At 37.0% G+C, this 23,527-nt stretch overlaps 1 protein-coding gene across 3 annotated transcripts in view; it reads left to right on the forward strand.

Annotated features, from left to right (window-relative positions):
* The window catches only part of DIAPH2 (diaphanous related formin 2), a 984,078-nt gene that overhangs the window by 484,077 nt on the left and 476,474 nt on the right, over window positions 1-23,527 (forward strand). For all 3 annotated transcript variants that reach the window (XM_070783973.1, XM_070783972.1, XM_070783974.1), the window contains 2 exons: window positions 121-222; window positions 17,909-18,148. In XM_070783973.1, the coding sequence (XP_070640074.1) occupies window positions 121-222; window positions 17,909-18,148 (342 nt within the window). The remainder of the gene's footprint in view (window positions 1-120; window positions 223-17,908; window positions 18,149-23,527) is intronic.

A 23,527-nucleotide genomic window follows, 5' to 3' on the forward strand; every position in this document is an offset into this window, starting at 1 on the left:
CTGTGACAGAAGCACAATCAGAAATTTATCCACTATATTAATCACTTTTATAGTTTTTAATATATCTTTTATAATCCTAATAATGAAATACTAAACTGTTACGCTTTTATTTCCTTTTAGAACCTTGTAAAACATCTTCCTGAGCAGAAGGTACTCAATGAACTAGCAGAGCTGAAGAATGAATATGATGACCTCTGTGAACCTGAACAGTTTGGAGTTGTGGTATGTATCTAGACTAAGGGCCCACAGACTCAGCTTGGAGGTAACACATAACAGAAACAGGGGCGGGGGTAGGGGGGAAGACATTTCAATTGCTTATATTTTAATTTTTTTTCCTACTGTATAACTATATAACTTATGTAACATTGGCTGTTGGGGGAAAAAAACCTTATTACTTGTAATATTATTGAAAAATAAAGTTAAGATCTACATTATGAAATACCTCACAACATCTCAGGGATCTTCCTGTATATCAATGCTGATATTAATATTCATGTATAAAAAGAACATATTATTGACAATTTTTCCTTCTATTTAGATCTTGCTATTACAATTTGGCTTTTTAATAAAGTTAGGCTTCTTAAGGGTGGAATGGTGAAAACTGTTATAGATAATTAGAAATATTCTAGAGTCTCTTTTGAATGGTATATATTGTATCAGAAAAAAGACAAAAATTTTCAGATTTCCCGTACAGTGTCATTAATTGATTAAAACCATTAAATACACAGTTTCAGCTGGAAATAAAATTTCATAAATACATTTCTTTAGTGTGGTTAATTAACTACTGAAATGAATTATGTTTTCTTATCTCCTCTTCATTGTAAATGGTATAAAATAAGACTAGGTGTAGATTATGTATTAAAACAATAGTTTTATATATGTTTGTATCTGTGTATGTATATATATATGTATATATATGTTTCAAGCTTTCCTCAAAACTGCTATTCAAATAATTGACAAAAAGATGGTGGGTATGATGATTTATTTAATTTCCTAGAGAAAAGCTATTTTTGACTCAGTGTTCAATTCAAGTTTGGTCCCATATAAAATAAACAGTTCTATTACAGCTTTCAGTTTTACCCTGGCTCTCTGACCATTTTCCATCTGCATACTAAGACTTCTAAAAATTACCATTGCACTTAATAGTCAAATACTCTGCTTCATTCAAAATATTTTATAACCTCTTTAATAGTAATACATTTGATTTGATGTGATTTGCTACTCTAAAATTTTAAAATCCTGTTTAAAATCAAAATGTGATAGACCAGAGAACATTCCTTTTGAACATATGCAATAACTGCTCACCCATATTTAGAGTTTATTAGTTCTCAGATATTGGAGAAGGCGATAGCACCCCACTCCAGACTCTTGCCTGGAAAATCCCATGGACAGAGGAGCCTGGTGGGCTGCAGTCCATGGGGTCGCAAAGAGTTGGACACAACTGAGCGACTTCCCTTTCACTTTTCACTTTCCTGCATTGGAGAAGGAAATGGCAACCCATTCTAGTGTTCTTGCCTGGAGAAGCCCAGGGATGGGGGAGCCTGGTAGGCTGCCATCTATGGGGTCGCACAGAGTCGGACACGACTGAAGCAACTTAGCAGCAGCAGCAGTTCTCAGATATATCACTGCATATGCCATCATAATCAACAAAAGAGTCTGAAATGCAGTACTTGGATGCAATCTCAAGAACGACAGAATGATCTCTGTTCATTTCCAAGGCAAACCATTCAGTATCACAGTAATCCACGTCTGTGCCCCAACCAGTAATGCTGAAGAAGCTGAATGGTTCTATGAAGACCTACAAAACCTTTTAGAACTAACACCCAAAAAAGATGTCCTTTTCATTATAGGGGACTAGAATGCAAAAGTAGGAAGTCAAGAAACACCTGGAGTAACAGGCAAATTTGGCCTTGGAATATGGAATGAAGCAGGGCAAAGACTAATAGAGTTTTGCAAAGAAAATGCACTGGTCATAACAAACACCCTCTTCCAACAACACAAGAGAAAACTCTACACATGGACATCACCAGATGGTCAACACTGAAATCAGATTGATTATATTCTTTGCAGCCAAAGATGGAGAAACTCTATACAGTCAGCAAAAACAAGACCAGGAGCTGACTATGGCTCAGACCATGAACTCCTTATTGCCAAATTCAGACTTAAATTGAAGAAAGTAGGGAAAACCACTAGACCATTCAGGTATGACCTAAATCAAATCCCTTATGATTGTACAGTGGAAGTGAGAAATAGATTTAAGGGCCTAGATCTGATAGATAGAGTGCCTGATGAACTATGGATGGAGGTTCATGACATTGTATAGGAGACAGGGATCAAGACCATCCCCATGGAAAAGAAATGCAAAAAAGCAAAATGGCTGTCTGAGGAGGCCTTACAAATAGCTGTGAAAAGAAGAGAAGCAAAAAGCAAAGGAGAAAGGGAAAGATATAAGCATCTGAATGCAGAGTTACAAAGAATAGAAAGAAGAGATAAGAAAGCCTTCCTCAGCGATCAATGTAAGGAAATAGAGGAAAACAACAGAATGAGAAAGACTAGAGACCTCTTCAAGAAAATTAGAGATACCAAAGGAACATTTCATGCAAAGATTGGCTTGATAAAGGACAGAAATGGTATGGACCTAACAGAAGCAGTAGATATTAAGAAGAGGTGGCAGGAATACACAGAAGAACTGTACAAAAAAGATCTTCACGACCAAGACAATCACGATGGTGTGATCACTCATCTAAAGCCAGACATCCTGGAATGTGAAATCAAGTGGGCCTTAGAAAGCATCCCTATGAACAAAGCTAGTGGAGGTGATGGAATTCCAGGTGAGTTATTTCAAATCCTAAAAGATGAGGCTGTGAAAGTGCTGCACTCAATATACCAGCACATTTGGAAAACTCAGTATTGGCCACAGGACTGGAAAAGGTCAGTTTTCATTCCAATTCCAAAGAAAGGCAATGCCAAAGAATGCTCAAACTACCGCACAATTGCACTCATCTCACATGCTAGTAAAGTAATGCTCAAAATTCTCCAAGCCAGGCTTCAGCAATACATGAACCGTGAACTTCCAGATGTTCAAGCTGGTTTTAGAAAAAAGGGAGGAACCAGAGATCAAATTGCCAACATCTGCTGGATCATCAAAAAAGCAAGAGAATTCCAGAAAAACATTTATTTCTGCTTTGTTGACTATGCCAAAGTCTTTGACTGTGCGGATCACCACAGACTGTGGAAAATTCTGAAAGAGATGGGAATACCAGACCACCTGATCTGCCTCTTGAGAAACCTATATGCAGGTCAGGAAGCAACAGTTAGAACTGGACATGGAACAATAGACTGGTTCCAAATAGGAAAAGGAGTACATCAAGGCTGTATATTGTCACCCTGCTTATTTAACTTATATGCAGAGTGCATCATGAGAAATGCTGGACTGGAAGAAACACAAACTGGAATCAAGATTGCTGGGAGAAAAATCAGTAACCTCAGATACGCAGATGATACCACCCTTATGGCAGAAAGTGAAGAGGAACTAAAAAGGCTCTTGATGAAAATGAAAGTGGAGAGTGAAAAAGTGGCTTAAAGCTCAGCATTCAGAAAATGAAGATCATGGCATCTGGTCCCATCACTTCATGGGAAATAGATGGAGAAACAGTGGAAACAGTGTCAGACTTTATTTTTCTGGGCTCCAAAATCACTGCAGATGGTGACTGCAGCCATGAAATTAAAAGACGCTTACTCCTTGGAAGCAAAGTTATGACCAACCTAGATAGCATATTGAAAAGCAGAGACATTACTTTGCCAACAAATGTCCGTCTAGTCAAGGCTATGGTTTTTCCAGTCGTCATGTATGGATGTGAGTGTTGGACTGTGAAGAAGGCTTAGTGCCAAAGAATTGATGCTTTTGAACTGTGGTGTTGGAGAAGACTCTTGAGAGTCCCTTGGACTGCAAGGAGATCCAACCAGTCCATTCTGAAGGCGGTCAGCCCTGGGATTACTTTTGTAGGAATGATGCTAGAGCTGAAACTCCAGTACTTTGGCCACCTCATGTGGAGAGTTGACTTATTGGAAAAGACTCTGATGCTGGGAGGGATTGGGGGCAGGTGGAGAAGGGGATGACAGAGGATGCGATGGCTGGATGGCATCACTGACTCGATGGACGTGAGTCTGAGTCAACTCCAGGAGTTGGTGATGGACAGGGAGGCCTGGCGTGCTGTGGTTCATGGGGTTGCAAAGAGTCGGACATGACTGAGTGACTGAACTGAACTGAACTGATGGTGATGTAGGAGGGTTCTGTCAAATCCTTGAAAAGCAAATCAGGAATGTATATTTAGGGTGAAATAGAGCATGTATAGGTACCTGAAGAAACTATCTCTCATTTTTGAATTAAGCAAATTAAACTGGCCAGATATTGTTTATTAAGTAGCAATACTTTAACACAACATTAAATAATAAAATTTTCTAGACTGAAGTCCACACTTAAAAGTTAAGCTACTGGAATTCATATTATAATTGAAGCAAGCTTATATACCATCCGAGAATTCAGCTGTGTCATGATGGTTATGAGTTTTACATTAGGTACACTGTAGTTTCTCTGAAGCTATTTTTTTCCTGAATGCAGTTTATCTTGGAAGATGTATTAGTTTGCCTAGCAAGTCCTTAAAGAGGAATATCCTTGGTACTACACTTAGGAAATGAAGTTTTGGGACATAAAGAGCAATATACCTTCCGAACTCAAAGCAAAATAGGAAAGGAAAGAGATTTCGTGTTTATGCATGCAACCATAAATAATTCTGGGGCTGTGAGCATGAAGTCCCCTGATCCTCTTATTTACTCTCCCCATCCTTAGCTATATGTCTATAGGGAAGTTAGTCAATGACATTTCTAAGTAGTTTATGCTATATAAATTATCTAAGGCAGCATCAGTCAGGATTTGCCTGATCTAAATAAAGATTAGATAGTCTCATATCTAGCGAAAAGTTTCTTGAAATAATGATATAACTTAGTCTTTTTACCACATATGTAAGCATGTATATCTTGTATATAATAGCCAGTAGATAAGTGCTTATTGAATTTTAAGATAATTATTACAACTAAGTATGAGCCTGAGATTAAAAATAGCATAGTTTATGTCTCAAAGTAAAAATTATGTTCAAATATATTTCTTCAAGTCTATTCTGAAATTAAATTCACTTCTCTGTGGAAATGTCCAAATACTTTTTAATTCTGGAAATATATGGACAGCCTCCATTTAGGACAACTTTGGACATCTATAGAATCCTCCACCCAAATGAGAAAGGTTCCAAACTTGTTGTCTTGCTTTTGCTTTCTTCCGCCATCAAAATTATTAGTTTAGTCTTCTTAAAAATGTATATTCATCGTGTGATTTCTGTATTGAAACCCTTCAGTGTCTGCCAGAGTTTACAGAATAAAATCTGAGCTCCTTCACATTCTCATTGTGCCTCTAACTCTCGGACATTATGTCTCCCTGTTCTCTTTGGCAAATTGAGTGAATTGGTGTCTTTATGACATTTTAGCTTTTACCTTGGTGGGACTCTTATTGCCATTTCAGCAGTTATTTTACTTGTTCTTAATTCAGTGGTCTTTTGTTTTTTCTATAAGGGCTATACCATATCTTACCTGCTTTCTTCAAGTCTATTCTCCCTCCCCTTACCATTCTTTTCAACCTCAGTTCAGTTCAGTTCAGTCGCTCAGTCGTGTCCGACTCTTCGCAACCCCATGAATCGCAGCACGCCAGGCCTCCCTGTCCATCACCAACTCCCGGAGTTCACCCAAACTCATGTTCATTGAGTCAGTGATGCCATCCAGCCATCTCATCTTCTGTTGTCCCCTTCTCCTCCTGCCCCCAATCCCTCCCAGCATCAGAGTCTTTTCCCATGAGTCAACTCTTCGCATGAGGTGGCCAAAGTACTGGAGTTTCAGCTTTAGCATCATTCCTTCCAAGGAAATCCCAGGGCTGATCTCCTTCAAGATGGACTGGTTGGATCTCCTTGCAGTCCAAGGAACTCTCAAGAGTCTTCTCCAACACCACAGTTCAAAAGCAGCAATTTTTCGGCAGACAACCTAATCTCTTACCAGGGAAATGAGAAAGCAAATAGGTGCTAGAACAGTATCTCTTCTACCCATAGTTGTTGTCTCTACCCATATCTTGTGTTAACCTCCTCTGTCAAACCTCAGAAAAAGGAATACTTTATTTATTATGACTAATACTATTGTTCTTGTTGTTGTTAATGATAGAAATAAGAATGTATTGAGATGTTACTATGTCCAATGCCATGCTAGGTGTTTTTACATGCGCTATCTCATGAATTCCTCACAGCCCTATGAGACTGGTATTATTGTTAACTCCACGTTACAGATGAGGATAGTGAGGGCAATGGAGGTTTTGGACCTTGTTCAGTTACAGAGCAGTAGGTACAGAACTTAGTCCCAGGCAGTCTGATGTCATGGACTGTGATTTTAACAACTGTACTGAACTGGTGGTGTGTGCTTATGTGTACATGTACATGTGTGTGTGAAATTGTCTACTATATACTAATATACTTATCTCTGTGTAAGGCATTAATTATCCCCTGCCTACTTTTGTTTTATTTGTCTGTTGCCTCTTCAGTTCCTCAGTCTCCACTCTGCTCTTCTCTTCAGAAATAAGAATCTTCTTAGGTCATTCATTGCCCCAAAATGTATGAATGGATAGCTGGATGGATGGATGAATAAAAAATGCGTCACTGGCCCTGAAGTCCATGATAAATACTGCCCTCTCTTCATCAGTCTCTTTGTTTTCTACTTCCGTACCTCTAGTTACTTACTCTTCAGGAAACAGCAATCAGAATGCTGCCTTAAATAATGCGTTGAAACTGATCTAGGAGAGATCATCAATTAACTCCTAATTGCATCTAAAATATACAGTCGATCTACTTACTTCTCTTCTGTGCTGTTACTACTGTAACCCAAGCCAGCATCCTCTTTCCCTTAACCATTACAGTATACTTTTAGCCTGTTTTCTCCACTTATGCTTTCGACCTTTTTCCAAATCAGTCTAGGCACAGCCCTTGATGTGACATTTCTAAAGTACATTTGTGTTGCATCATTATTTATCTGCTTAAAGCATCAGTGTATTGTTTTTTAAATTTACCATGCTCTTTCCTGTCTTTGGACCATTACACACGCTGCTCCCTCTTACTCCCACTCCTGCCTGCCTCTCTCCTGCTTATTCTTTGAGTCTCTGCTTAAATTTTTCTCCCCATTATGTTCTCACTTACTTATTAAGTCTCCCTATTAAATTCTCTCAGAGCACCTTTTTTTTCTTTCCCTTTCCCAAAATTATCATGGTTTTTAATTAAATGTTTAATTGCAAGGTTTTTTATTGAATGACCCCTGCTAGATTACAACTTCTTTAAATGTCTGTATTATATTGATTTAATTCACATGATATACTTACAATGTTTGTTGAATATATTAGCTTGAATGCAAAATCAAGTGGGCTGTTTTTATTCCTGTCTAATTCTGTATCCATTTGGTACTTGAACGTTGAAAAATTTAGATTCCTTGTTGCGTCCTTTTCTTTCTTTGCCTTCTTTAGTGGTAAATACTGTTTCCTAATTTTACTCCTATCACCCTGCCAATGTCCTTTAGAATTTTCTTTATTGTATAACTTCTTGGGTGATAAAAACAAAATCTCATCAGTTAGAGATGTACATATGCCACAATTGCAATTACTCTTGCAATATTCACTAAAATCTCATCAAAAAAAAAAAAAAAAAAAAGTAAAACTGGCAAGACTACAGAAGAATCAGGCTTTGAATTTTTTGAAAAAAGATAAACTTACCTGAAACAGTGACTGGGCTGCTAAGCTTTCTCTAAACTTTCTTTCCCTCTTTTTTTTTTTAATCAGCCATATCATTGGATTTGCTTATTTTCACATGTCATAAATTAAAAAAAAAAAAAAAAAACAGAAAAAAGAGAGAGAGAAGAAAAAAGAAACAAAAAAAATCTAGGGACCTTTCCTGTATCTAGAGGCAGGTTTCCTGGGAAGAGGGGTATGTTCCTTCCCACACCGTCTAGGATAAATAATCCTTTTCTTTAGAAGGGTAGATTGGCTGCATAGCTTCCCACTGACTTGTCCTTCAATCTGCCTCCCACAGAAGTGAATTTGGTACATTATTGTAATTATGTGCTGTACCTGTACTGGGGGGAAAAAACACAGCTCTGAAAACTCTGCCAGTTAGAACCCCCAGCAGGAGCTTTTAGAGTCCTCCCAGTGTGTTTGCAGCTCAGCTGTTCTCAAACCTTAGAGCAATGGAAATTCCCACTTGTCTTGCACTGTGCATGGAGACCCATACTGTGTGTATCTATTAAAGTAACACATCTTCTGAGAAAAAGAAGGCAATAATTAGTTCTCTTAGTAATTGGTACTTTGTTTTTCTGACTTCAAAATTACCCACATTTTTCAATTAAAAACATTCTAAAGCTATAATCTAAGAAAAAGATGTTGAGATAGCCTTGTGCATAAAAAACATTTATAATGAAAAGCAAAGATTATGTGATACTGCTGACAGCACAGTTAATTTTTTTTTCTTTTTCTGCATAAATATGTGAAAGTGGGAGGAGTGGATTTATGCCTGTAGTTGGAACTACAGCTATAAAATCAGTTAGCTTTTTAATTTTTTTTGAAGCCCCCCAAGAGCTTATGAGCTGTATTCAAGATAGCTTAATCAGGTGAAAAGGAAATTCTTAAAAGCTTTTTTTTTTTTTTTTTCCCCCCACACATCATCAAAGGTAGTTAGTTTGGATGGAAGATTGTAACTCTTCTGTTCCATTAATATTAAATCATTATTCAAGTTTGCATATTCATGGGGAAAATTGCATTTTTCTTTATCTGCTTTCATTCAAAGTGTTCGGTGTTTTGATATGTGATGCCTTGATTGTTTCTATTTTCATTCCTTCTGTAAATATGAATGCTAGCTCTTATGTCTAGATGTACCTTCATTTTTATCTGAAAAAAAAAAAGATGATTTAATAATTGTGAAATCAAGTAAAAGAAAACTCACCATGGTGTGTTCTCAAATCCATGTATTCAGATTCTGGTTCATTTCATTAACTTCTCATAATAATCCACTTTGTGACAGGATGGCTTATTTCCATCAGCTTTTACAATACAATGAGGTAAAATAAAACCGTCTGAAAACTGAATATTCAGATAAAGTCTGTGGATGTCAATTAAATTTTCTATTGATTGATTTTCATTAAATTTTTAAAAAATGAAAAATTAACTCCTTTCCCCTATCCATGTATCAGTGATCCTTTAAAATAATAGCCTAGTATCACGAGTGTTCTAATGGCCGTTCTTGGCCTCAGACAGTTGTTAGAATGATGTTTTGAAAATTCTTTATCCATTTCTTAATGTAACTCTTTTGAGCTTCCAGTGTCTCTTGGGGTCGACATTGTTACCAGGTTCTGTTCCAGACTGAAAATGAGTAAATACGTGCTGATGCATAATTTCCACATATCACTCTATTTGAGGAAAATATTCTCTATGAGCACATCATTACTTGTCTGGGATAGAGTCAGTTTTCAAAACCCTGTTTTTCCAAAGTTTCATTTTACAGATTACCAATGACTCTTCTCTCTCCTGACATCTAATATACAAACATTTGCCATTGGCTCCATACAGCAGGTGCACCTGTATTGATGATTTTGTCCAGTCTGAGTACTAGGTATACTGCAGAAAGTACAACAGTGAGCAGTAGAGAGCCTACCCTGGAAGGGGTTATGTCTAAAAGAGAATAATAAAATGATTTATTTAACAGGGAATCACAGACGTCCTTGTTTTAAATATTTCCGTGCTTCCAAACATCAGACTCCGAGTGGCTGAAAAAAAATAAATAAATAAATATTTCCGTGCTTCCAAACATCAGAGTTTAGCTCAGTTTTCAAGTCTGGCTCTCACAACTTTTATAGGAAGATCTTCCTGCTGTCTAACTTAAATTGACGCTTCTTTATCGTCACTTCATTATGTCAGCTTTGTTATAGTCACTGATACAGAATTATTCTGTAATTTTAATGTATATTGGGTCCCAAGAGTATTTAGGTATCAGGGGAAACACTTTTGTAACAAATATGTATTTATTACAAATATATCTGTTAATTCCCATGAATCTTTAATATTATTTATTAAAGATATTAGAAGATCACTTATGCTCACATGTGATGGCAGTTGAAAATGAGTTTCTTAGCAGTGAAAAATGAAAGAAAATAGAAATCACCTTAAAAGTGAGTGACACATGACTTCAGGAGTGGCATGGGACTGCTTCCTCCTCCTTCACACATGATTGTTACACTTGGATCTTTTTTCTTTCTCTCTGGAATCTTATGGTAGTTCGGCAGAACATCAGTATTCACCAGCTGCATAGATAGTAAAGTATATAAAATTCAAATTATATTAACAAAATTGTGTCTAACTCTTTGGGGAAATAACCAACTTGTGTCTGCTCTCACTAAAGCTGTCAGTATACTTTTTTTTTTTTAATATAGTGCAGATCATCTGAAGACATGATAGCTGCTTGATGTGATTTGATAGACAAGTATCTTGTAACACAAATAAATCCCCTACATAATACAACACCTTGGTCAGCATCCCACAGCACTTCAAGGAATGAATTATAAAACAAAGGATGCCAGTCAACTAAAATGCTGCAAGGGACTACAAGGAAAAACAAACATACATTTCAGCCAAGTTTTTGTTATATTTCCTTATATCACTTAGGTACACTCAAGTACCTTTATGAGACATGAGTCTTTTAATAATTGTAACTGTGGCTGGGGATGTCACTCAGTGCTTCTTATGATTTCTCTGCTTCAGTTATCTAAGACATTCCCTTACACAGACAAATCCTCTAATGGTGATTTAGCTATTGTCTATCAGTCTACCCTGCTCTGATCATAAAAATTCATACTTCTGACTGCAGAAAATTCTATTACTATGATCAAAGCATACTGTTTTGTGGCTTCTGTTAAGAGAGTCTATATAGTTTCACCTCCTCCATAAGTCTCTTGATTTTTATAGTAACATGTTTTCACTGCTAACATTTCTAGTGGAAAATTTATATGATACATTGAAATTGACTGAAGGGAGCACTGCATGATATTTACAAAGTGCTCAATAGATAATGAAGGCCATTCTTCATCAAGCCCTAGTGACACATGTCCCTTAATGGATGAGAAAAACTTCATCTCAGGTTTTGGAGAACAGTCAGGGACCATGATACCTTCTTGGGGTAATTTCAGAGAATGAGTAAAGATAATAATAGCAATAATAGCTATTGTTTTAGAGTTATTCTATTGTGTCAGCTATCATGATAGCAGTTTTACACAAAAGGTCTCATTTGTCTTACTGAAACATGTATGAATGACTTAAGGGATACATTTTACTGGTGGAGAATAAAGTGTCAGAAACCTTTAATAAATTGCATTAGATTGTAACTATAAAGTAACACAACTATAGTTCAAGTCCAGATCTATGTAACTCAAAAGTCCTATTTCTTCTACTTAATTTACCTTCTGAGTCTAGAGAATACAGAGAATGATTTCTTTCCCTCTCTGAGGATTAAGGGGATAATTCTCTTGAACCTATCTTTCAAAATAGTTATTTAGAGCTCTGAATTCGGGCTGTTATTGAGCCTGGGAAGTATCATTGGGATGACCCTTTTGGTAGCTAATTACTTTACATAGGAAGTAGGGTACCTTCTTACTGCCCCACAGTAGCCTACTGTGATGCCTCTTTACACTGTGCATCTGCTTCCTAATCCTGTCCTTTGCTGATATTGGACTTTATGTTTGTATTAATGAGTATATCCATTCATTCACTAATTTTATAAGATTTTCTTTCAAATTACATATGATATTTATTACCTACTCTGCACTAAATTTTATTTTAGTAGGTAAATGAAGGAAGATATTTTGCTAGATCAAAGGGCAGATGTGATCCTCTTATAATGTATAACCTCTTCCCTGAATGAGGTTGATTGGTGATAGATTGTATCCAGTAATAGCAGTCAAGATAGGTAATTCCCTAGGATTTCTGGTTCAACATCTTAGCTGAAGACATCATTTTGGGGACAGTAAAATATTACCATCCGTTGTTAATTTTGTTCAATAGGCAACCCGCCTGTCTTCCTTGGGAGAAGATCCAGAAAATAGGCAGCTCAGGAGTGCTTTTAAAATCAATCAGCAAATATTTGAATGTTTAATATATGCAAGGACCTGTGTTCAGTGCTACACAAGATGCAGTCTTTGATTCTTCTCTCTATGTACTCATCAACAACCTGCTTCCCACAATATTCTGATAACTCCAAAATCTGCCAACTCTGATACTTATCTCCTAAATTCAAGGACTGAATTTCCAAATGCTACCAGATATCATAACAATAGCTAAACTCAAAATATCAGGAAAGCAATATTATTTCCCTATTACAGAGGTTCATTTTACTATCCATGTGACGATTTGGAGGGGGGAATGCTGGAAGGATCAGGGAACACGTTTAAATAGTCAGTTTTAGTGATTCAACCTTGAAGTATGTAAATTTTAACCTTGAGTGATGAGAACTGAAAATAAGAGCCAATTCTAAGTAATTCTTCAGGTTAAAATATAGGCAAGGAATGGTATTAAATTACATTGTGTTTTCCGTGATTTCAACATGACTTCAAGATTTGGAGTCTTAATGTTGTTGCTTAATCACTAAGTCATGTCCTAATCCATGTCCTAATAATGGGAATCTAATAGTGTCTTTGTTAGAAGTAAAATACACTGGTGTCTGAAAGAATAGTGAACCAAGTTCACTTAAATGCTAATAAAAATGTCTTGGTAACGTCCAACTAATAGTTTTTATTTGTGGATGTCACACTGTTTGCCTCACCTTTCCACAACCCTAGAGACAGAGACAAAAAAGGAAGGAACTAATATATATGGATCATATGTTTGGCTCCTACCTAATTTTCAAAACAAAACTGCTTAACAGAACTTATCCTTTAATTAAAAATGAGGAAACTGAAGCAGATAAATTAGGTGGATTAGCTTCACACAGTCAGACTCTGCAAAACTGTCTAGATTGACTCATTTGGTTGAATTTTCTACTAAGCCGTACCCTACCAGCCCCCAATGCCTTAGTCCCTGATTGACTTACTGGAGTATAGGTAGCAGATCAAGGGAAGCAAATTCATCTACCCTCATTTTCTTAAACAAACAAGTAATCCAAACAGTAAGCCAAACCAAATTGCCACTTCCTTCTGCCTTCATTAATGCCAACAGTATTCTACCTCACAAAAGACTAAATGCCTTGGAACCATCTTTGACTTTATCCTCCCATAACTGATCATTTACTACTAAGTCCCTTTGGTTCTTCCTTAATTCTTCTTCTTGTATATGTTGCTTTCATTCCCTTTCTACTGTCAACATCCTAGGGCATTACCTGTTTCTAAGACCTTTTGAAAACTTAACTAACAGTATTCCTATCCCTAGTCTCTTATTCAACAAGTCATACATACCACTCTCAATATGACTTACGAGGTGGCCTGGTGTAGTTATTGAGAGTCTGAGTTCTGTAGCCAAAATGCCTGAGTTCAGAACTTCAACATACAATTTGACTCTGTACAAGTTATTTAGTATTTCTGTGCTTCACTTGCCTCATTTTTAGGAGACTAACGTGAATAACGCGTTTTCCTGGTGGCTCAGATGGTAAAGAATCCACCTGCAATGCAGGAGACCCAAGTTCAATCCCTAGGTCAGGAAGATGCCCTGGAGAAGGGACTGTTTCCCCACTCCAGTATTCTTGCCTGGACAATTCTATGGACAGAGGAACCTGGTGGGCTACAGTGCATAGGGTCACAAAGAATTGGACATGACTAAACAGCAAGTCAATGGCACCCCACTCCAGTACTCTTGCCTGGAGAACCCCATGGACGGAGGAGCCTGGTAGGCTGCAGTCCATGGGGTCACTAAGAGTCGGGCACGACTGAGCGACTTCACTTTCACTTTTCACTTTCATGCATTGGAGAAGGAAATGGCAACCCACTCCAGTGTTCTTGCCTGGAGAATCCCAGGGACGGAGGATCCTGGTGGGCTGCCATCTATGGGGTAACACAGAGTCGGACACGACTGAAGCGACTTAGCAGCAGCAGCAGCAGCAAACGACTAACACACAATGTGAATAACCATTTCCTAGGGTGGTTTTGAGAATCAAATCCACGTATATGTATATAACAGATTTATAGAACAATGTCTGGCACAGAGTTGTTTCTATAACTATTAAAGTACTTTTGGTCACATTATTTTGGTTGGGGGTGGTATTGGAAAAAAAAATCAAATCCATGCTGTTTTGGGTTTATAGACCAAACATTGACATACAAAGCCCAGAAACAGTAAACCAAGCATTGACATGCAAAGCCCAGAAACAGATATGAATGCAACACAGATATGAATTAAAACAAATGGTATTAGAACTGAAGCAAGACTAAAAATATCTATGTAAAGCTTAGGCTTTAAATTCCTTGTGGATCTCTGACCAAAGCCACCCTAGTGTTCACAGTTCCTACAGGTCTTACAGAGCATAGCCAGAAGGGAAGTATATGGTGACTAGCACCTGGTCCAAGTAGTTCTGTGGTTTTTTTAACCATCAGGGAGACTGAAAAATTCCTACTTTTAAATGTATATTAATAAAATGATAGAAAACATGCTTCTGTGCTAATGATAGCCAGGTAACAATAAAAAGAAAGGAAAAATTAAGTGGGAAAGGATTTGGAAACAGTGATAGAGGCATAAATGAAGGCAGAAAAAGACATAGAACCTTGGATAGATTCCCACACAAATTTACATGTGGGAGATTAGATTTGTTCATTCATGGAGACTTTAATATGGTTAGCTTCCAATTTTTATGGCATTTCAGTTCAGTTCAGTTCAGTCACTCAATCATGTCTGACTCTTTGTGACCCCATGAATCGTAGCACGCCAGGCCTCCCTGTCCATCACCAACTCCTGGAGTTCACCCAGACTCACGTCCATCAAGTCAGTGATACCATCCAGCCATCTCATCCTCTGTCGTCCCCTTCTCCTCCTGCCCCCGATCCCTCCCAGCATCAGAGTCTTTTCCAATGAGTCAACTCTTCGCATGAGGTGGCCAAAGTTCTGGAGTTTCAGCTTTAGCATCATTCCTTCCAAAGAAATCCCAGGGCTGATCTCCTTCAGAATGGACTGGTTGGATCTCCTTGCAGTCCAAGGGATTCTCAAAAGTCTTCTCCAAAACCACAGTTCAAAAGCATCAATTCTTCGGTGCTCAGCCTTCTTCACAGTCCAACTGTCACATCCATACATGACGACTGGAAAAACCATAGCCTTGACTAGACGGACTTTTGTTGGCAAAGTAATGGCTCTGCTTTTCAATATGCTATCTAGGTTGGTCATAACTTTCCTTCCAAGGAGTAAGCGTCTTTTAATTTCATGGCTGCAGTCACCATCTTATATGATTTTGAAGCCCAGAAAAATAAAGTCTGACACTGTTTCCACTGTTTCCCCATCTATTTCCCATGAAGTGATGGGACCAGATGCCATGATCTTCATTTTCTGAATGTTGAGCTTTAAGCCAACTTTTTCACTCTCCACTTTCACTTTCATCAAGAGGCTTTTTAGTTCCTCTTCACTTTCTGTCATAAGGGTGGTGTCATCTGCATATCTGAGGTTATTGATATTTCTCCCGTCAATCTTGATTCCAGCTTGTGTTTCTTCCAGTCCAGCGTTTCTCATGATGTACTCTGCATATAAGTTAAATAAGCAGAGTGACAATATACAGCCTTGATGTACTCCTTTTCCTATTTGGAACCAGTCTGTTGTTCTATGTCCAGTTCTAACTATTGCTTCCTGGCCTGCATACAGATTTCTCAAGAGGCAGGTCAGGTGGTCTGGTATTCCCATCTCTTTCATGGACTCTAAAGGGACTTTGATTCAAATTTTGCCCCTAGGTATATACCTCATATATCCCTAAACTATAAATCTTTTCTCACTTCATTCCTTCTCTCTACAACTTCTTTTTGGTCCCTAATTGTTTTTGCTTACTCACTCACTTTCTCTCTATTTCTCTCTACTTTCTTAATTTTTAATTATTTAACCATTTGAATCCCCTCTACTGTGAAGCCTTTGTTAAATGTTGTAGTCATAGAGTTTAAAGTTTTGTCTTATTTCAGTGTACATCTCCAGCACTTAATTTCTGTTTACCCATTTAGAATCATGGGCTAGTTTTATTGTTAGCTGTAGTTATCATGTGATTCTGTTATGAGTTCTAGGCTATATTGGACACTTTTTGTGAGTAGATGGTGTGTCTTATACTTACCACGCGAGTACTGAAAAAGTAGGATGCTTTGAATATTCTCCTGATTGTGTTTTTGCAAAGCTGTTGATGAGTGATATGACCTACATTTCAGACATAGTAACAGGGATATTCCCAGTATACTTTTATATATCTGCCTATGAAAAGCATGAATGCATATAGGAGAATTAGCAGACAGCAAAGGTTAATTTTTGGAGAGGGAGACACCCATGGTTAATGACAAAATTTATTTCAAAGAGGAAAAATAATAGATTATGCTTTACTTTTGTATTAGAGCAGATAGGGTCTATTTGACATCTCATTTTGCTGCTTTTGAGGGGTATTTTGTCCCCTTAAGAACTCTTAGTTTAAGAGTCCTTAAACTAAGGACTCTTATTTATGTTATCAAATTATCTTCATGTTGTCTACAGTTATCCCTTGCCTACTCTGTGACTGGTATTTGTTTTTAAAAAAGCTAAGCTATATGTAAAAAATAAAATAATTAGGATTGTTAATGATTTCATTGTGTGTGTGCTTATGTATGTTCTTATATGTTGACCCTCCACCCACCTCTCTCCCAGAATTAATTTGGTGAATGAAAACTAGTTAAATGACCTGGAGTTATGGGAAATTAAAGACTAAAAGAAATTATCATAGGAACTATACCAAAGGGAATAGAGAATGTGGACCCAGACTATGAAACAAGTAAAACAAGTAAAAACTTGAACTATTTTGAAGAAAACCAATATAGAATTATTGAATAATGTACCTAAAAGTAAGTTCATGTAATTTTACCATAACTTATTTAACATCAACATTGTGTCAAGTGGGTGAAATTCTTTAGAGCATATATAAATATTTAATATATTTTACTAATATAGATCATAGGTTTAAAATTATTAGGTGCTCAATCAGAGCTAGTCTTCTGGTTTCAAACAGCATAGAAATAGGTAATAGTGAAGAAGCCACTTTTTTTTTTAGGAAATGTGGTTCCACTTATATTATCTGTCATCATGTATGTTTTTTTATGTGGCCCAGCTGTTCATTCAACTCAGTGTTATATTTGTGCATTTTCATAGTTCACCTCAGAGATAGATTTTTGGAACTTTAAATGTTATTGATGACTAATGATTATGCAATTAACATATAGCAGCTGGCTAGCTTCAGTAATATTTTCTTAATGCTATAAGGATGATTTCATTTATTCTTTGAAAGCTAGCAGCTATTTTTTTAACTTTTGAAAAGAATACTCTTTTGAAATGCCTAAAACAGAATAATATTTGTTAAAGTGTTCTGGAGAAAGAAATACAACTGTTAAAACCCAGAGAAAATTCATTTTATTCAAAATTTTATAGTATCATCTATAAAATGATCCCCACTAGAGAGAAAAATAATGGGCTTTATATACATATATATATATATATGAATATATATGTATGTATATGACTATATATGAATATATATATGGTGTATGTGAATATATATGAATATATATATATATATATATATAGTCTTATACAGCATTCCTTATCTTACAGATGAGCTCAGTGAAAATGTTGCGGCCTCGTCTCAATAGCATTCTTTTCAAGCTCACATTTGAAGAACATGTAAACAACATCAAGCCAAGCATCATAGCAGTAACTCTGGCCTGTGAAGAACTGAAGAAAAGTGAAAGTTTTAACAGACTTTTAGAGTTAGTTCTTTTGGTTGGAAACTACATGAACTCAGGCTCAAGAAATGCCCAGTCTTTGGGTTTTAAGATCAACTTTCTCTGTAAGGTAAGAGAACATTTTATAATGCCAATTTACAACAATAATCTCATCTATGACAGAGAAGTCACTTTAAACACCAAGGATGAATTTTATGGCATGTGAGAGCTGGGTTCGGTCTCTGAATTGGGAAGATCCCCTGGCTAAGGGAACAGCCACACACTCCAGTTTTCTGGCCTGGATAATTCCATGGACAGAGGAGCCTGGCAGGCTACAGTCCATGGGATTACAGAGAGTCAGACATGACTGAGTGAAGTCATCTTTAAAACAGATAAATGATTTTTAAAAACCTTACTGTAATAAAATCTCAAAGACTGCAAATTTTTCTATAGTATACTCTTCAGCTCTTGCTGATCAAATCTTTCTGGAGTTTTCTGACCCAAAAAAATGGCTTTTATAAACTAGATGCAGCGTTGTATTTTAATCCCTTCAAACTTATTTTGTGTCTCTCCAGAAAGTATTTGAGGAGCTAAGTTCAGTGAGGTAATAGCCAAATATTTCTTTCTGAGTATGCTTTGCTTATTCTCCTCTAAGAAAATAATACTCTTTTTTGTTGAAAGTGTTGTGTTAATAAGCTTATACTAAGAATCTAGTGCATTAACTAAAAGTTTTTTAAAAAGCAAGTGATAATCCTCATATTGTTTTGATTAAACCATTTCATGGTATTGTTCTCGAGGTTTTAATTCTTATGAAAGGTAAACAAAGAAACGGACAAGTGATGATATAGGTCCATTTCTAGGTTAGGGCAAACCACCATATTCAAGGGAAAAACCTATTTGTTACACAAAGAAAACTGAACAGACTCTGAGGCGAAGGCCTGTAAGAAAGCTAGAGACAGAAATAAATCTGAAAACAAGCAATCAGTCTTTGACATCTCACCATTGTTGCACTTTTTTTTTTTCCTTTACATCTGAAAACATTACAAAACTTTGGTTAGTTCTTGAAGTATATTATTACAAGAATCCCCAATCTAGGAATGGGTATAAATTTCTTTTCTATTTATGCATTAAATAGATGTGCAATACATATAAATGTGCTAGCATTTTAATATGTATCAAAAATGATTTGCTCCTGGTCATTCTCTCCCAGATAGACATAAAGAATAACATTTGTAGATAAGAAGATGCATAATGAAATTGTATTGTTTACTCCCGATTTATTTTTGAGAGGAATAGGGAAAGATGGGAAGATAGGGAAGATGTTCTGGAAGGTTAGATTTTTGTTAAAAACAAACAGTTTTAGTCCCTCTTCTTGTGATATGAGGAGACATGTGAAATTATTTGATAATGCCAAGAAGAATAAAGCAGTGCTTGTTATAAATTAGAATACCTCACACCCTGATTTGGAGGGTAAAACTAAATAAGACTTTTCATTTTATTCCACATCATATACTCTAAACTAGTACAAGCATCTCTTATCAAGATGTTAGTTGTTTAGAGTATATACTGTAGGCACAGTGAATGAATCTTAAAGTGTTCTTGGTTGGTGATTACCAAAACATAAACTAAAATATCATTGGAAATTGGTATTGTTAGTCTGTTTCACATTTAATTCATATAAAGAAGACATTTAAAATAAACTGTCCTAATTTGAATAAATATGTACCTTTTTAAGTGTCTTAATTTCACACTATTCAAATTAATAATGTGAACTGATTTTATTGAGGCAATAATAAATAAGTCATTTATACATAGGAACAAAAGATTCCTTTAATCTCACAGAAGGATTGTACAGTTGCATCTTATATTTTGGATAGAGGCTTCTTCCTGTCATCTTCCTGTCAAATAAAAGTTCTTCCACACAGCGCTGGTCTGACATCTATCACTAGAAGTATGCCTAAAGGATTCAGCACAAAGATTTTTGCCAACTTCAAATAAAATAAAAAATATTCTTGTGGGAAATACTACCATGTAGTAATAGATGTTCTAAAAGAGAAAGAAGTGAATGTTTAAAAATCTTTTGCCTTCTCCCACTTTTCAGTAGGATTTTTATGTTCAGGGGAATACTTGTCATTAAGAAAGAGAAATATCATATACATGTGTGATATTCCCACAATATCTAGGATTAAAAAGATGTTCCTGAAATGCAGAGGATTCTAAGTAGATATAAATGTCTAAAATGAGAGAAATTTACTGAAGTATGTAGAAATAGTTAGCTTAAATTTATAATCTGTTGTAAATTGATTTAACTACTGATGTATGATTGGCTAGAATTTGCCTGGAAAATCCCATGGACGGAGGAGCCTGGTAGGCTGTAGTCCATGGGGTCGCGAAGAGTCGGACCCGACTGAGCGACTTCCCTTTCACTTTTCAGTCTCATGCATTGGAGAAGGAAATGGCAACCCACTCCAGTGTTCTTGCCTGGAGAATCCCAGGGATGGGGGAGCCTGGTGGGCTGCCGTCTATGGGGTCTCACAGAGTAGGACACGACTGAAGCGACTAGCAGCAGCAGCTGTTAAATTCCAGTTATATTATAAAAGATCACTTGGTTGATTTTTCTTAACATTTTTTTTTCTTAATAAAAATAGCAGAGGGGACTTTCTTTACTGGGTACTGACTATACTTTTAAAATGATATCACTTGCCTACATAAATTATTCTAATGATTATTTCCTTTCTTGGTGAATCTAAAACTGTAATCTACTTTTCATAAGAAGCTATAGATTATGTTAAAATATTCACATAGTTAAAAAGGAGCCATGTCATAAGCAGTTAAATTTATCAGATGTTTCTTATAGTAAAATGATATTAAAAATTCAGATGGTCACAATAAGTACTACCCTCATCACAAAATGCTTTATTATTTGCAGCAGTGTGTTATCACTGTGAGTCACCAATGTAGGGTGATGAACTGTAATACACATCATTTCTATGCAGATGAGTTCCCAATGTTAGCTTGGTCTCTGCTTCAGATTAGATCAGATCAGTCTATCAGTCGTGTCCGACTCTTTGCGACCCCACGAATCGCAGCACATCAGGCCTCCCTGTCCATCACCAACTCTCGGAGTTCACTGAGACTCAGGTCCATCGAGTCAGTGATACCATCCAGCCATCTCATCCTCTGTCGTCCCCTTCTCCTCCTGTTCCCAATCCCTCCCAGCATCAGAGTCTTTTCCAATGAGTCAACTCTTCGCATGAGGTGGCCAAAGTACTGGAGTTTCAGCTTTAGTATCATTCCTTCCAAAGAAATCAGGGCTGATCTCCTTCAGAATGGACTGGTTGGATCTCCTTGCAGTCCAAGGGACTCTCAAGAGTCTTCTCCAACACCACAGTTCAAAAGCATCAATTCTTTGGCGCTCAGCCTTCTTCACAGTCCAACTCTCACATCCATACATGACCACAAGAAAAACCATAGCCTTGACTAGATGAACCTTTGTTGGCAAAGTAATGTCTCTGCTTTTGAACATGCTATCTAGGTTGGTCATAACTTTCCTTTCAAGGAGTAAGCGTCTTTTAATTTCATGGCTGCAGTCACCATCTGCAGTGATTTTGGAGCCCAGAAAAATAAAGTCTGACACTGTTTCCACTGTTTCCCCATCTATTTCCCATGAAGTGGTGGGACCGGATGCCATGATCTTCATTTTCTGAATGTTGAGCTTTAGGCCAACTTTTTCACTCTCCACTTTCACCTTCATCAACCTATTGATTATTAAAATTCTAACCAATAGTAATGTTGTGCTTCAGGGTCATTTATTGTTTTTGTTTTCAGTGTATAATAACATATAATCTACAAAAGAACAAAACATTTAAAAATACTTAGCTCTCCCTAGACACTGCACTTTGTGGGTATATCAGATAAGGAATGTGCTTTGCAAGGTAAAAGAGGTATTAAAAAGCAGAGATATTACTTTGGCAGCAAAAGTCCGTCTAGTCAAAGCTATGGTTTTTCCAATATTCATTGTATGGATGTGAGAGTTGCACTATAAAGAAGACTGAGCGCAGAAGAATTGATGCTTTTGAACTGTGGTGTTGGAGAAGACTTGAGAGTCCCTTGGACTGCAAGGAGATCCAACCAGTCCATCCTAAAGGAGATCAGTCCTGAATGTTCATTGGAAGGACTAATGCTGAAGCTGTAACTCCAATACTTTGGCCACCTGATGTGAAGAACCGACTCATTGGAAAAGACCTTGATGCTGGGAAAGATGGAAGCCAGGAGGAGAAGGGGACACCAGAGGATGAGAAGGTTGGATGGCATCACCGACTCAATGAACATAAGTTTGAGTAAACTCTGGGAGTTGGTTCTGGACAGGGAAGCCTAGTGTGCTGCAGTCCATGGGGTCACAAAGAGTTGGACACGACTGAGCGACTGAAGTGACTGACTTACAAGCAACAGAAAGTGACTGTGCCTGATTTAAGCAAAAAATGGAAATTATAGAGAGGAGCTCAACCAGAAAGTGAGGAAAGCCTGAAGAACGTGTCCATTAAAATTATGGCACCAATTATGGCAGCTTTGAGAATGCTGAAAGCAGGAATGAATGGGAAATATTTGCAGAAAGTTGCCTCTAGCATGTATTAGTTGTAACCATTTTATTCCTTCTTTCCTTGTGTTTAATTCAAATTCTAATTAGAAAGACGGGCCAATTGGCCTGGTGTAGAAACTTGTGGACACAGCCAGGGAAGGAGAGGGTGGGACTAATTGAGAGAGTAGCACTGACATATGTACAGTACCATATGTAAAATAGATGGCTAGTGGCAAACAGCCACTCCCTGTATAACACAGGGAGCTCAACTTGGTACTTTTTGATGACCTAGAGGGATGGGATGTGAGGTACATGGGAGGGAGGCTCCAGAGGGAAGTGATACATGCATACCTGGGGTTTCCCAGGTGGTGCTAGCGGTAAAGAACCTCCCTACCAATGCAGAACACAGTAGAGACCGTAGTTCCGTCCTTGGGTTGGGAAGGTCCCTTGGAGGAGGACCTGGCAACCCACTCCAGTATTCTTGCCTGGACAATGCCTTGGACAGAGGAGCCTGGTAGGCTACCATCCATAGAGTCGCAATGAGTCAGACACAACTGAAGCGACTTACTAAGCATGCATGGCTGATTCACATTGTTGTATTGTAGAAACTAACACAACATTGTAAAGCAATCATCCTCCAATTAAGAATTTTTTAAAAAATGGAAAAAAAATTAAGATCTCAGAAAAGAAAAAGAAGCTGTTTCAAGGAAGTATGAAGAGAAATAAGAGTTTAGTTATATAGCAGTCATGAATAGGGAATTTCAGTGATAATTAAAGGAAAACATCTTCAGTTTCTATATATCCCTTGTTAGTTTTATTTTTCTTGTATACTTGCATTTTCTAGTATGCATTTTGGAATGTACACTGATTACATGTTTAAAATTGATAGCTATTATCAAAAAGTACAAAAGAAGATCTGTGTAAATAAAT

The sequence above is a fragment of the Bos indicus genome, chromosome X (assembly GCF_029378745.1).
Source record: "Bos indicus isolate NIAB-ARS_2022 breed Sahiwal x Tharparkar chromosome X, NIAB-ARS_B.indTharparkar_mat_pri_1.0, whole genome shotgun sequence".
In the NCBI taxonomy this organism is placed as follows: Eukaryota; Metazoa; Chordata; class Mammalia; order Artiodactyla; family Bovidae; genus Bos; species Bos indicus.